We start from the raw sequence: 12,489 nt of genomic DNA, 5'->3' as shown, positions 1-12,489 counted from the left end.
GTGTTGAGTCTTTTTTTTTATTTCGGAGGAATGCTAAAAATGCACAAAGCAGTAAATCATTAATAACAATGAAAAGCCGTGTTATGGGCTCAACACACTGTATAAGTGTGAGTCGGCCTTCCTGACAATGCAACTTCTTTCAACAAACAGCTCATTTTAGTGACAGCTGGCTGAACTCTTGTGGTTGGCAGATATGAATTTAAATGGGCAAAAAAAAAGATTTTTGTTAAACTTGTTGCATTAAATGAAGAACTTAATTTTTCTACCTTACCTAAGCCCTGTACCTTTTCAACTCAAATATAAATAGCTTTAGCTGTCACCCTAACTGTGTCTGTTTGGACTGTTGCATATTTTGCATTTTTATTTTTCTCCTAAGCCTAAGATTGTGAATTTATTTTTACTTTGGCTAATTAAGCTCTTTACATTATAACTATGTTTTCAAAACCTAGAAAAAAGCTTTTACAATATAAGAAAAGCCTATAGACCATATTTATGTATCACTTTGCCTCTGCTTGTTTCGTTTCAGGATTTATTCACACAAATTTGAAAACTGCCACAAGGATATCATTGAGTAGAGATTTCAAGATTAATGATGCTACATTAAGTAGCATTCCAGTTCTTTAAATCCTTCAACTCAACACTTTAAATTAGGGTTTTTTTGACAAACATTTTGTTAAAATCTGATCTCATATCAAGCAAGTTGCTCATTCAAACACCCAGTGTGTTAAGTGAAGACTATTTACTACCTCCATATATTCAGCTTTGTTGTACAAACACACATTTCTCACTCCAGTGTTTTTTTAAGTACATCTTTACATACCAATATATGTACATTCAAATTAAAACGCTATAAACAAAAATATAGACTAGCGCAGCAGCATTTTAGTCAGCAACCGCTAGAAGGTGACGTTACATCTTCTCCAGCCCGTTTATTTCCTTTTAACACTTCATTTCAATAACTAAAAAAGCAGTGTCTTTACTTCTGCTTTACTTATAGCCTCTAGTTTGTTTTCTGTGAAAATCAGAGGATGTCCTGTCAGGTGGTGCTGACGTGAATGTTGATGCAGCAGAAATAATGAGCTGAAAGGCTGATCCACAGCGTCATCGCCGAGTCTCCTTTTCCATCAAGTCTTTAGCCTCGTTGATCTTTGCAGCGAGATATGGAGAGCCGCCTACAAACAAACATGACTCAGTCTGACCCTTTGACACTTGAAGACATTCAAACAAGCTCAAGAAAAATGATCAACGTAGCATTTAAAATTCAGGATTCCCAACGGTATGAGTGTAAGTTTCATTGTGTTGTTCAACTACAGGCAGCTGCTCACAAACTTATCAGACAGTGACAACGATGTTCAACCAACTCAGGAGAAAAAGTTAAATTTGACAGTTTCATAGATTACTTTCCTTGTATTACTCTCTTGTGAAAATGCTTGTTTTAGGGTTGGTTTGTAGAGCAGATGGCGTAAAGTTACCTTTATCTGGATGATTTAGGACCATGATCCTCCGATGTGCCTCACGTACTTTGGTCTTTGTGGCAGCTGGGCTGAACACAACACATAAAGGTTATCGTTATTATAACTGGCCTCAGGTGTTAGCATGAATGCTAACAGGCTCAAACGCTCACCTGACGCCCAGAATGAGGCCTGCCTCTCGCCTCGACATCTTCTGCTCAAAACCTCCTTTGTAATAAGACGAGAATCCCTGAGAGGACAGAAGATGGTTGGAGCTGGAGTACTGAGACGTACTGGGAAACTGAATTTGTTACTTAGACTTTTCAAGAATTTCCATGACTGCAACAATTTTCGAGCAAACTTTTAAAATATTGCAAAAAAAGCAAAATGAGAAATGCTTATTATGTGTGTTTCCATCTACTGGTTTGGAGCGAATCAACCAGGCTACGCAGAGCGTAATTTCGTCAGATATTAGACACTTAAGCATGTAGTAGAATGCAAACTAACAATTTAATACACATTTTAAAAAATGCACATAATAAGTGTTAATGAAAGCACGGTTTACGAGATGAACTTGGACAAAAGACACAGTACAGCTTGAAAACAGGGGAATTTTACTGGTTTTTCCATTCAGTGAGTGAGAAGCTCAACAAAATATTTAGCTGATCTGAACATCACAGCCGCGTTCAGGTAATATTTTGCTTACTGCTGAGGGCATCTTCTTGACCGTTTCAGAGAAAGCCTGCCCCAGGGGCTTCCACAGCTGGAAAGCATAACGGCCTGGGGACAAAAAAAGAAAAAAAAAACAACAAATAAATATTTTAAAATAAAAAGCGGTTAAATACCTGCTTGCATTTAACCAATGAAGCTTTCAGCAGCACAGGCATTAGCAGTAAAGGAATAACTCTTAAAGCAGGTAATGTTCATTTCATCCTGGGGAATGAGATATTTTTACCTGCAAAACCCGCAGCAGCAACACCAAGGCCGACTGCGATCAGAGTCCCTCCCTGTCCACAAGACAAGGTTAAACTGGTAAGTAAACATACCATATGCAGGCTTTGCTACAGTGTGATCCACTTTAGCCTGAAAAAGGAACCAATTTTCATCACACTATTAAATTCCTAATGTTAGCATCCTAATAACGTTTTAGTGGCTAAAGAGGTAAATCAGACGGAGGAGGTGTTTTCTTTATGCCTTCATAAAATAAACTGACTTGTGTAATCACACATCCACCATCAGTTTCCCTAAAAAAACCCATAAACTTCAAATGAACTTCATAAAATTAACGCAGGTTATTAAGTAAGTTAATGAAAGAGGAGAAATGGTATAATAAAAACTTATTAGGCAACGAATAAGTAAAACTATTCAAAGTTCCTACACATTCTTTCTGTCTAGATGTCTTCCTTTTCCACACTCAGATCTGCAGATTTCTCATTCCGGTTTTAAAGTGGGAATAAAAGACAAACAGCAAAACTGAGTTTAAAACTAATATTTACAATTATACACATTCTGAGTGTCTGGCTCATTTCCCCAGCCAGAGAAGCTGGTTTCAATCGGCTTTTATTTCCGTCCTTGTTAACAGCAGAGACATTTTTCCAGACTTATCCAGATCTAGAAAACACTTTCATAAAACCCTTAACCTTTCATAAAACTTTAAAGACTGCAAAGTAATCCTGACTAATTACTCTGAATACCCTCAAACACGTCCAGCATGCTGCACAATGCCATATGACAGTTTAATCATGCTTCAATGAGTAAATTACAATTTAGTCTGGAAATAAACATTACATCATTTACACTTAAGCAGTTTATAGCAAGACTGATAACTGAATGTTATTTTTCATGAGATGCACTCAGTTTATGACTTAATATTTAAGGTTACGACACAAACATGCATTACAACCTTCAAGAGTCATTAATGTAAAATAAATAAAAAATAATACGTTTCCTCATTAAGAACTAGGTAGTAATTTTGCACCGAGCAGACTCTCCCCGCTGAATTAAAGCTGCCTCTCCTGAACTCACGTTTCTTACGTAACCGAGTTTGACGCCGTTGGCGGTCACCGCGGCGGTTACCAGCTCAGACTTTGTCATTAAATCTCACTATATTCATCTGACAGACGCTGAAAAGCTCACCGACCACAACCCGGACACTTACCAGCCGTCTGTCTATCTCTGCGTCATTCCTAACATTTGTTTTAGGGGAATATTCGGCATATCGCATCGTTTCATCCATCGCCGCTGCGCCGGTGGTCGCCATGTTGCCTCCCTGACGTCACGCCAAGTATTGCGTATCCGCTCGTTCCTTTCAAAATAAAATGCAACTTGTCACTTCCTGCTAGTGCGCAAACCGTCCTAAAGTGATCCCGTTCCTCTTTTCCTGTTGATGTGCTCTTGTGCAAGAGACTTTGGAGCAGCTTCTTCTGACTTGTTTTCTTTTTTCTTTTTTTTTTTAAATCACATATAATAATAATTTTCACAGATTGAATTAAATGAAAACAAAGAACAAGTACAGAGTGCCAATACATTTTTTTTTATAAAATATAAAAGCAACCAAGCAGACTTAATGAATTAACAATGAAAAATTAAATCAAAACTTAATTTACTAAAATTCAGCCATTAAATAAGACAATCATCTAATGGAAAATATATACACAAATAGTAATAACAATACAAATAGAACTGATTTTTTTTTCATTTTACCTTTTTGTATCAATTGTAAAAAATAAAGGAAAAAAAATTTAAAACTGAAAACAAGAACAAAAGGTATCTATTATGCCATTCTGAATTTGTCAAAAGTCTGAGAGAAAAATAAAACGTCCACATTGATGTTCTAAAAAACTGCAAGTGAGAGAGAAAAAGCTTTTAATTCTTTTTAAAGTTTCCACTTTATGCAATGGTATTTAATTCTCATTAATTTCAGTACTATTTTAACACCTCACTCTCATTATTTCTTACATTTTTATCAGGGAATCAATTTTAATGTAAAATACTAAAGAGCCAGAAACTGAATGTCCTCCTAATATTCTACATTTTGCCTTTTCTATGTGAGGAAGATAAAAATCTTCACTTTTGCACAAACACTGCCTGTCGGACTTTCAAGGACGCATCTAGGAGCTACATGGGAATACAGATACCTTATCACATCTTCAGTCATATTTAATTAATTTGCACATAAAAATTTGTTGAAGGCTGAAGCATTTTTAGGAAAGAATTTATGGGTTTTATTTTTCATTGAGGCACCTTTGAAGAGTGTTGCTTCATCTAATATAAATATGTTGAACATCTCCTAAATTGCAAGAAGAAAAAATAAAAACATTTAGCATGTATGGTATTAGAAATTGTAAATTCAGACGATGAAAATTTCTAATGGATTGAAGGAAAGTTATTAAAAATACTGTTTAATTTACCTTTATTATAGTTAAAGTCATAATTTAAGAAGAATGTGCTGAATTACCTTTTTAATTTATTTCAGACGACTGAATATTCCAGTTTCATCACTGAACAATTAATTATCACTTAAGAATCTGCAGTTTAGATATTACAAAGTGTTGAGATAAAGTTGAATTATTTCTTTATCCTGGAGAAGGATAATGAAATGTAGGAAGAAATAATTCAACTCGGGCAAAATTATCAGATGATTAATCAGCAATAATTTTAGTTCAAATTCAATAGTTCAATGAGTCTTTAATGTTTTATTATTAGTTTTTTTCTCACTGAAGACATTTTCTATCTGTTGAAACCTCAAACATTTTTATCACATATTTTATTTATGTAAAATAACATTTATTTATTTATTTTTTATTTGGTGGAAGCTTTAACATGCTAAACAAAGTGAATAGATCTCCAACTTAAAAAAAATAATAATTTGTTACATGTAGTCTAATTGTGTTTGTCAACTTTACATTATGTTTGCTTAACATGGCAACTTTATAAACTTAATAAATTGACTTGGGTAAACTTATGTTGATTACTTGCAAATTAACTCGATCTTTTTAAGTTGGATCAACTGTTTTCTTCTTCCAGTGTAACATCTTAACTTGTTAAATTGCACTGAATATTGTGATTTCTGCTATTTCTCTTATTATAGCTGCTTTTTGAGCTGGAAAACTAGAAAAATCAAAAATTTAATTTGACGAGTTGATAATTTATTTAATAAAAAAGTTTAACCTTTTGGTAATCCTTATCTAATTGGTTCAAACGTAAAAAGATTTCACTTTTAAATGTTACCTTTCATTAATTGCGTGCTATTGTTAATTTATAGCCGATGACATGCTGCTTTTCGATGAAAGCAGGAAACTGGGGGCGGTGATTGATACACAGCGGAGGGGAAGTTGGAAATTAGGTCTAGGCCTGTGTGTTTCTTATCACAGCACTTATTCTAAGAGTTTTAAAAGTCTGTGGCAGATTATTGCAAAGATAAACCGACAGACAAGCAGAAATATTTCCGTCTGGTTCAAAGTTTGGTTTTCTGCTTCTGTGAACCATCAGAAACCTTTCACTGCCTGACAAACAACAAAAACAAAGAAATCAGGAGATGAGAAAGATTTATCTGACATTCACGTGTACGAATACAGTGGATGTCAGATAAATCTTTCTCATCTCAAGTTTATTTTTTGTGTGCAACCCTGCAGCAAAGAATAACATCAATAAATTAATTTTATTTTTTACTGCGGTGTGCGTCTTTCATTAGATATTAGCCTGAAATTGCTGGAATGTTTTATAAAAAGTTGCAACAACAATGTTCTAAATCATCAATAGTCTGACACTTTGTTAAAACCTCCAACCAGGTTGTCCCTGTTTTAGATTTCCAGTGTTTGCTTTCAAATCATAACCTACGTTTTCAGATAAAAATATCAACTTTATAATAATTATCAGTTTAAAACTGAATGCAGCCTGATGCACTTATTGTTTTGTTCTTAATTTTTTAGTTTTCAAAAGAAGTCTTTTATATCGTCAACCTAATTTTAATATCAGAAAAAGATGATCCGAGTGAACGCCACAAGCAGTTTTCAAAAGATATTTTCAATTTTTAAGAAAAAAAAAAAAAATACAAACCAAAGTGATCTCAACAAGGTCTTGTAGCCTCAGATCACTTAATGCTGTGATCTGAATAACATTCGATTCAAAGCACACCAGCAAATCCACCTCTGAAAAAGATCGAGCAGCAGTAGGTTTTGAAGTGGGGCCGCCAAGTCCAGGTTTAAATCCTAATAAGATTAATCAGGTCGCTCATTCTACAAACTTCTTCAGTCTTGCTAAATTAAAGGAAGTCTACAAAATTTCCCCCACAGTGATGTAAAACACTCAGTTGATTTCAGCTGTTGCCATCAAGGGAAAACAAAATAGAGCCAGGTCTGTTGGATAGCTTTTCCCCCTAATAAATGGAGGCATTTTGTATTTTTGTCTGACAATAACATCTGCTTGATGGTCTGAAACTCCGTAACAAAAAAACAAATCTGCAGAGGTACAAAGGGTTTCACGGCGCTGTGAAACAGTATTTGAAATAACTCAACCTGATACATTTTTATCAAACCAACAAACCCAACTGGAACAGATCCCACACTCCATGATTGTCTTGTAAACTAATTTTTACGTGTGTGAAAATCAACCCAAAGCAATATCCTTGGCAACATTTTAAGTTCGGTCCCATGCGGTGTTAACCTTCTTATGAAAAACTGATTAAAACCAAAGGCTCTGATATGAATAAAATGTGTTTTTTTTTATACATACATAAATTAAAATCATGATTAAAATTACAAAATACCTCCTCACCTCAAAGATTTCTGTACATTTCATAGAATAACCAACTACAATTTAAACTAGTTTTCCTTCTTAAAACTCCATGTAAAAGTTATATTTGTATCATCAAGTATCATCATTACAATATTCAGTTTATATTCTCGCATGCCAGAAATGCACCACAAAACGGCTCATTTGCGGAGCCGTTATCAAGCCGAGGAGAAAGCAGGATGTTGACTTTTTTTGTGTGGGGGTTTTCTTGAAGAAACCAGTATACAGAAAAACAGTTTTGCATATAAAACTGCAAACCAAAAAAAGTCCACCTGTTGAGCAGACTCCTGTCTGATGGTGCTGCTTACCATGTCTGTGGGTGTGTCTAGTGCACAGTAAGAGTCTTTGCAAGTTGTTGGTGCTGCACAGCCTACAGCTAAACGGGTCACGATGGAGAAAAAGCACATTCACGTCCGTCACAGCAGACTTTCCAATTCTGTTCATTTAAGGAACTGCAGAGGTGAGTTCAGTTCAGACCAACAACCTGATGTTGCTTCTGGTGTCTTGACTGTAATCTTCCCTCTGTTCAGGTTCAGAGAGTCGTTTCCATCTGAGCGTTATTCTGTTCTTCGGCGTGTTCAGCATCTGCCTGCTCATCGGACTGCTGGTCGCCAACGCTCAGTGTGAGTCTGCTTAGAAACCTGAAACTATCACAACGTGTCCATCCAACTAAAGCTTTCATTAATTCAATGATTGTTAAAGACTCTTTGGACTTCTTGCTGAAGTCAGACATGAAGTCAGAACAAATATCTTGTTTATTTTTAAAGCACAACATTTTTGCCAAAAATTGAGGTTTTTGCCTAAAACATCTTTTGGAAAGAAAGTGGTGGTAATTTTTCTTTTCTTTTTTTTGCCAAAAAATTACATAGCTATTATTTTAGGATGGTGGTAATTTTCAATTATTATTTAAGTATATGATGGTAAGTTTAATTTTTGACATTTGGAAGTTTCTAGAAATATAAGTAAGTAAGCTTTTAATTTTTAGGATTAAACTAATGTATATGAAGGAGGGACTAAACAGAAAGTAACTATTCATAAAAAGAAAACACATACGTACAGATAAGTCTATAATTGATACTACACCTTGCACATAGGGTTAAAAATAATTTTTGAATATTTCTATGTAATACTGAGGTTTTGCAGTGGGCCAATCAGAGTCCTGATCTGAATCCAATGCAGAATCTTTGGAAGGATCTTTAGATTAGGGTAATGGCAAAGAGGTCTTCCAAGGTCAAAGACTTACCAGAAAAAAGATCAACAATTATACAAAGTGTCGCCTGATGTGTTGCAATAACAATACAGATTTTTCATTTGATTACTAAGTATGGTATAAATAACTTCTATGCCAGTTTATAATGTATATAATGTTTTTGGGGTTGTATTGTTTTGGTTAACAACTTTCCTGAAACAAAGCCAAATGAGAGTCCAGTCAGGACATTGTTGTGTCTTTGTCGTCTTTTTCTCAGTAAAAATCTATTTTCCTTATGAATTACAGACAACAACACCAAACGGCAACTGACTGAGGATTTCCAGGTCTTGGCAAAGACCCTTGCCGCCAGAATTTTAGAAACAAGACAGCTGAAAATAACGCTTGATGAGAAATCGACAGAACTAAACAGAGCTCTGTCTGCACAGAGTGAGCCTTCACAATTTATGTTCTCAGAGCCTTGAAGAAGTCACATTTAGTGTTAAATTCAAAGCTCTTCTGATATCGTTCTTATCTCGCATCTTTTTTATTTATTTATTTCAGACAGTGACTCCAAATGTAATGCAAATGAGGAACTCCAGAGTGATCTGACTGAGCGTCTCCTCGCCTGCAATGAATCGCTTTTCAACATAACCAAAGAAAGAGACCTGCTGAACAACCGGCTGAACAACCGGCTTATTGAGTCTCTTAAAGAGGGAATCGATGAAGGATTGTCTGAGCAAAGTAAGCCCTGAACACCACACACTATTTTTTTTTTAATAAAAAAATATTGATAGGGTAGGTATTTCTGTATTACTTTTAAAATATAAACATATGATCCAAAAACCCATGTGGTGTTGATTCATTTTTTTGTTTCAACTTTCAAGCTGTTTTTTCTGATCTATTTTCAGATAACTCCATGTTTAATACGACAGAAGAAAATGAGCTCTCCGCACTTTTAGTCAATCTGACAGCATCTTGCCCAGAAAGTGAGAAAAAAAACTCTCTTTCCTATCCATTGAAAAAGACCTGCTGAACGCTAAGCTTGGTGAAACGACTAAAGAGTTGCTCTGGTTTCGCAATTTGTTTGAAAGGAAGTCTCTAGTTTTCTTTGGTAAAGATGGCTGAAGTGAAGTTAAAGTCAAGACAAAATTGGTTCAAATTATCCTAAGATAAATTGAAGACTTTTAAATATGAGTCCATGTAGGAATTTGTGGCATTTACAAATGTGAAATGCTTTACATTAAAATAAAACATTGTTCTAACAATATAGCAAAAGATTACGTCAGTCCAATATTTATACTGTGCTGGCAGAAAAAAAAGTAATATGTATTTTATAATAAGATGATAGGTAGTATATTGAACCGACAAAGACATAGTGTTAGTACAATAATATTTTCATGCCACAATTTGACAAAGCTATTTTTCGTTTGCTCTATGCTGCCTGTTCTTCACTTCATACAATCAAGACTATCATTATTGTGGCCCGCATATAAACAGTCTGAACATTTTTTAGTGATATTTCACAATGAAAAAGAAGCATTTAAAATTGACCTTCATAAGAATTTAAAACCATCTGAACTTGATTCTCTTCTTCCAGACGCCACATGTCCTGGCGATTGGTTGAGGTTCAATTGTTCTTGTTACCAAATCTCTGGTAGTGGCTCCTGGGATGAAGGCAGAGAGGACTGCATGAGAAAAGGAGGAGATCTGGTGGTGATAAATGATCCTGAGGAGCAGGTGATGAGAGGTTTTAGAGGGACACCACCGATTAAGTTTATAAAAAGAGAAATTAAAATTATGATATGTAAGACAGTCAACAGGCATGTTGTTTTGTATCTTCTGTATAGTATTATGTAAAGGTAAAATCCTCAACTAGATTTTCCACTGACAAGGAGTTTCCTCTAAAACATTTAAATTAATATTTAGCAATAATTTGTTAAGTGATCAGTCGTACAATATTTGAAATAAGATAATAGAGCATGAATTTTTTAAAATAACTAAATTAATTATCAAAGCTAAAAGAAACCTTTTTATGTCGACATTTTACAGAATTTTATTGCTGAATACGAGCTGGAAGCATGGATTGGTTTGAGTGACAGAGAAACTGAGGGATCCTGGCTGTGGGTTGACGGAACCGCTCTGAGTTTCATGTAAGGATCCAATCTTTTACTCAGTGCCAACAGTGACTCTGGATGTTGTTTACTTTAGTTTGCAACATGGTTTTTTGCATAAACACTTCATATTTGACAAGTTATGTTGTCAAATATGAAGTGAATATGAGCAAGAAGTTAGATCACATTGAATTTAAGTATTTCATTTGAATAAGTCACAGCCTCAAAACCTTTGAATTTGATTTTTTTTAGCATCATTATTAAGTTTATTATCTGATCTGATTAAAAATTTTACCCCCAATATCTATCAGTTATTTATTATTGATACTAAAAAATAAATGTGATGTATATTTTTGAAAACTCAGAAGCTTCACAATGCAGTAGAATTACTTTTGAATGGCATAACAAGTCACTCATCAATAATAATAATGATCAGGACCCTGCAGTCTCTCTTTTCTGTCTTTTTTTTTTTTTTTAAGAGATTTAGATTTTTTTTATTTTCCAAACAGAAGTTTCTGCTGGACATTCACAACTTGGTGCTCCAACACAGGTTATTTCAGTCTAAGACAGACAGACGGACGGATCCCAGATCAATACCTGATATTGGATCATGACCCCTTTGACCTTTATTTTTTGCTATTTGAGTGGTGTTGCATTGGTAGTGTTAAGCTGTTCATTTTCTTTAACGTTCTTATTGTGAACTGCTCATGTTCAGAAACTCAAGAGTCCAATCGATGTGTCTTTGTGTCGTGTTTGAGCAGTGAGATCTAAGTTGGCAGTGAGGATGCACCTGACGTTTATGTAAAATTTTAAGAATTTCAAGGTTTATTTAGTTGGTAAAACTGATTTTTTTTTTAAAAAAATGGTTGCGTCTCCATGTTTTCTTCATCTGACTGCTTCTTAACTTGTCAAAATCTGAGGACACAAGACAATACGGGTTAGAAAACCACAGTTACAACTCCGACACAAACCTAAGTATTGTAGGCTACAAATGATTAAAATTAAATCCTAAAGCTTTTTACTCCTTTATTCCAGGTCCTGGGGAATCAATCAGCCTGATAACGGTGGTGGAGACCCATTATGGGGTGAGGACTGTGCACATATCACACAATTTGACGGCGCACAGTGGAATGATACGTCATGTAATGCTACCAAATGGTGGATTTGTGAAAAAATACCAACCATGTTTGCTCCATAAGTTTTGAAAATGATTTGTTTTTATTCTTCGGCAACCAAGCATACATTACCGTGTGCAACTCACCTGTTACAAAATTGCAAACAATGAACTGTATCGACGTACACAAGGGCTTTTTGTTTCTTCCACCAACAGAAAATGTATTTTCACTTTGCTTACTTTGCTAGCTCAGTTAAGATTAGGAAATGTTTAAGTTGCTAGAAGTCACTCGCTGCTCCCTTTCATTATGTGTATAAATAAAAGTTCTTGAATCCAAATTCTTCTCTGTTGCTGAATAAATTCTGACTTTTAGTGCTCCACACATATGTTTTCTTTTTAGTAGAAATACAACTTTAAAAGCTGCAGTGTTTGTGAACACAGAGTGAGGCAGATAAATAAAAGCGTCCGCCAAGTGACACAGTGAGAGCTGGAAGGAAACGATTTGGGCTCTGTCTGAAATCACATGCACAAGCCCTCTCATGTAAAATATTAACGGATGAATGATAAAGCAAATTTGACTCATGTTACCGTATTTTTATGTACCTTACATTGTACTTTTTTTTTTTGAATAAAAATATAAATAAAAAAAATTAAAAAAAATATTAACGGATGAAAAAAGATTTGTAATTTACTTTGAACCAAACAATTTACTTCACGTTTATATCGAATATGTGAATTTTGCATTGGCAAATTTGCTGAAGTCAGTTTGGTGTTATTTCCACATGCATGGTAATTGGACTCAAAAATGAAACAGCGTTGACAGGTTTACAG

The 12,489-nt window shown here is 34.7% G+C and overlaps 2 protein-coding genes across 2 annotated transcripts; one reads left to right on the top strand and one right to left on the bottom strand.

Moving 5' to 3' along the window:
* Positions 1 to 6: 6 nt before the first annotated feature.
* dnajc15 (DnaJ heat shock protein family (Hsp40) member C15) lies at positions 7 to 3,754 on the bottom strand. The gene is made up of 6 exons (XM_005802982.3): positions 3,610 to 3,754; positions 2,407 to 2,458; positions 2,158 to 2,231; positions 1,625 to 1,701; positions 1,473 to 1,543; positions 7 to 1,172 (listed from the first exon to the last, which is right to left on the bottom strand). The coding sequence occupies exons 1-6, from the start codon at positions 3,709 to 3,711 to the stop codon at positions 1,102 to 1,104; spliced, it is 447 nt and encodes a 148-aa protein (XP_005803039.1). The 5' UTR covers positions 3,712 to 3,754; the 3' UTR covers positions 7 to 1,101.
* A 3,793-nt stretch (positions 3,755 to 7,547) lies between these two features.
* LOC102234274 (asialoglycoprotein receptor 1-like) lies at positions 7,548 to 12,242 on the top strand. Its single transcript, XM_014470231.2, has 8 exons — positions 7,548 to 7,704; positions 7,775 to 7,867; positions 8,740 to 8,880; positions 8,995 to 9,174; positions 9,342 to 9,419; positions 10,031 to 10,170; positions 10,483 to 10,583; positions 11,580 to 12,242. Exons 1-8 carry the CDS (start codon positions 7,635 to 7,637, stop codon positions 11,740 to 11,742), a joined length of 966 nt encoding a protein of 321 aa, XP_014325717.2. The 5' UTR covers positions 7,548 to 7,634; the 3' UTR covers positions 11,743 to 12,242.
* The last annotated feature ends 247 nt before the right edge of the window (positions 12,243 to 12,489 follow it).

The sequence above is a fragment of the Xiphophorus maculatus genome, chromosome 7 (assembly GCF_002775205.1).
Source record: "Xiphophorus maculatus strain JP 163 A chromosome 7, X_maculatus-5.0-male, whole genome shotgun sequence".
In the NCBI taxonomy this organism is placed as follows: Eukaryota; Metazoa; Chordata; class Actinopteri; order Cyprinodontiformes; family Poeciliidae; genus Xiphophorus; species Xiphophorus maculatus.
This window is presented reverse-complemented; position numbering and strand designations above follow the sequence as displayed.

What these genes read in the sequence shown, in the direction of transcription:
- dnajc15 (XM_005802982.3), bottom strand. Translation starts at nt 3,711, where the DNA reads ATGGCGACCACCGGCGCAGCGGCGATGGATGAAACGATGCGATATGCC. An exon ending in CAGAGATAGACAGACGGCTG is followed by an intron (nt 2,459 to 3,609) that starts GTAAGTGTCCGG and finishes TCTTGTGGACAG; the next exon opens with GGAGGGACTCTGATCGCAGT. An exon ending in CCTAAATCATCCAGATAAAG is followed by an intron (nt 1,173 to 1,472) that starts GTAACTTTACGC and finishes GTTTGTTTGTAG; the next exon opens with GCGGCTCTCCATATCTCGCT.
- LOC102234274 (XM_014470231.2), top strand. Translation starts at nt 7,635, where the DNA reads ATGGAGAAAAAGCACATTCACGTCCGTCACAGCAGACTTTCCAATTCT. An exon ending in CAGAGCTCTGTCTGCACAGA is followed by an intron (nt 8,881 to 8,994) that starts GTGAGCCTTCAC and finishes TATTTATTTCAG; the next exon opens with ACAGTGACTCCAAATGTAAT. An exon ending in TGAAGGATTGTCTGAGCAAA is followed by an intron (nt 9,175 to 9,341) that starts GTAAGCCCTGAA and finishes ATCTATTTTCAG; the next exon opens with ATAACTCCATGTTTAATACG.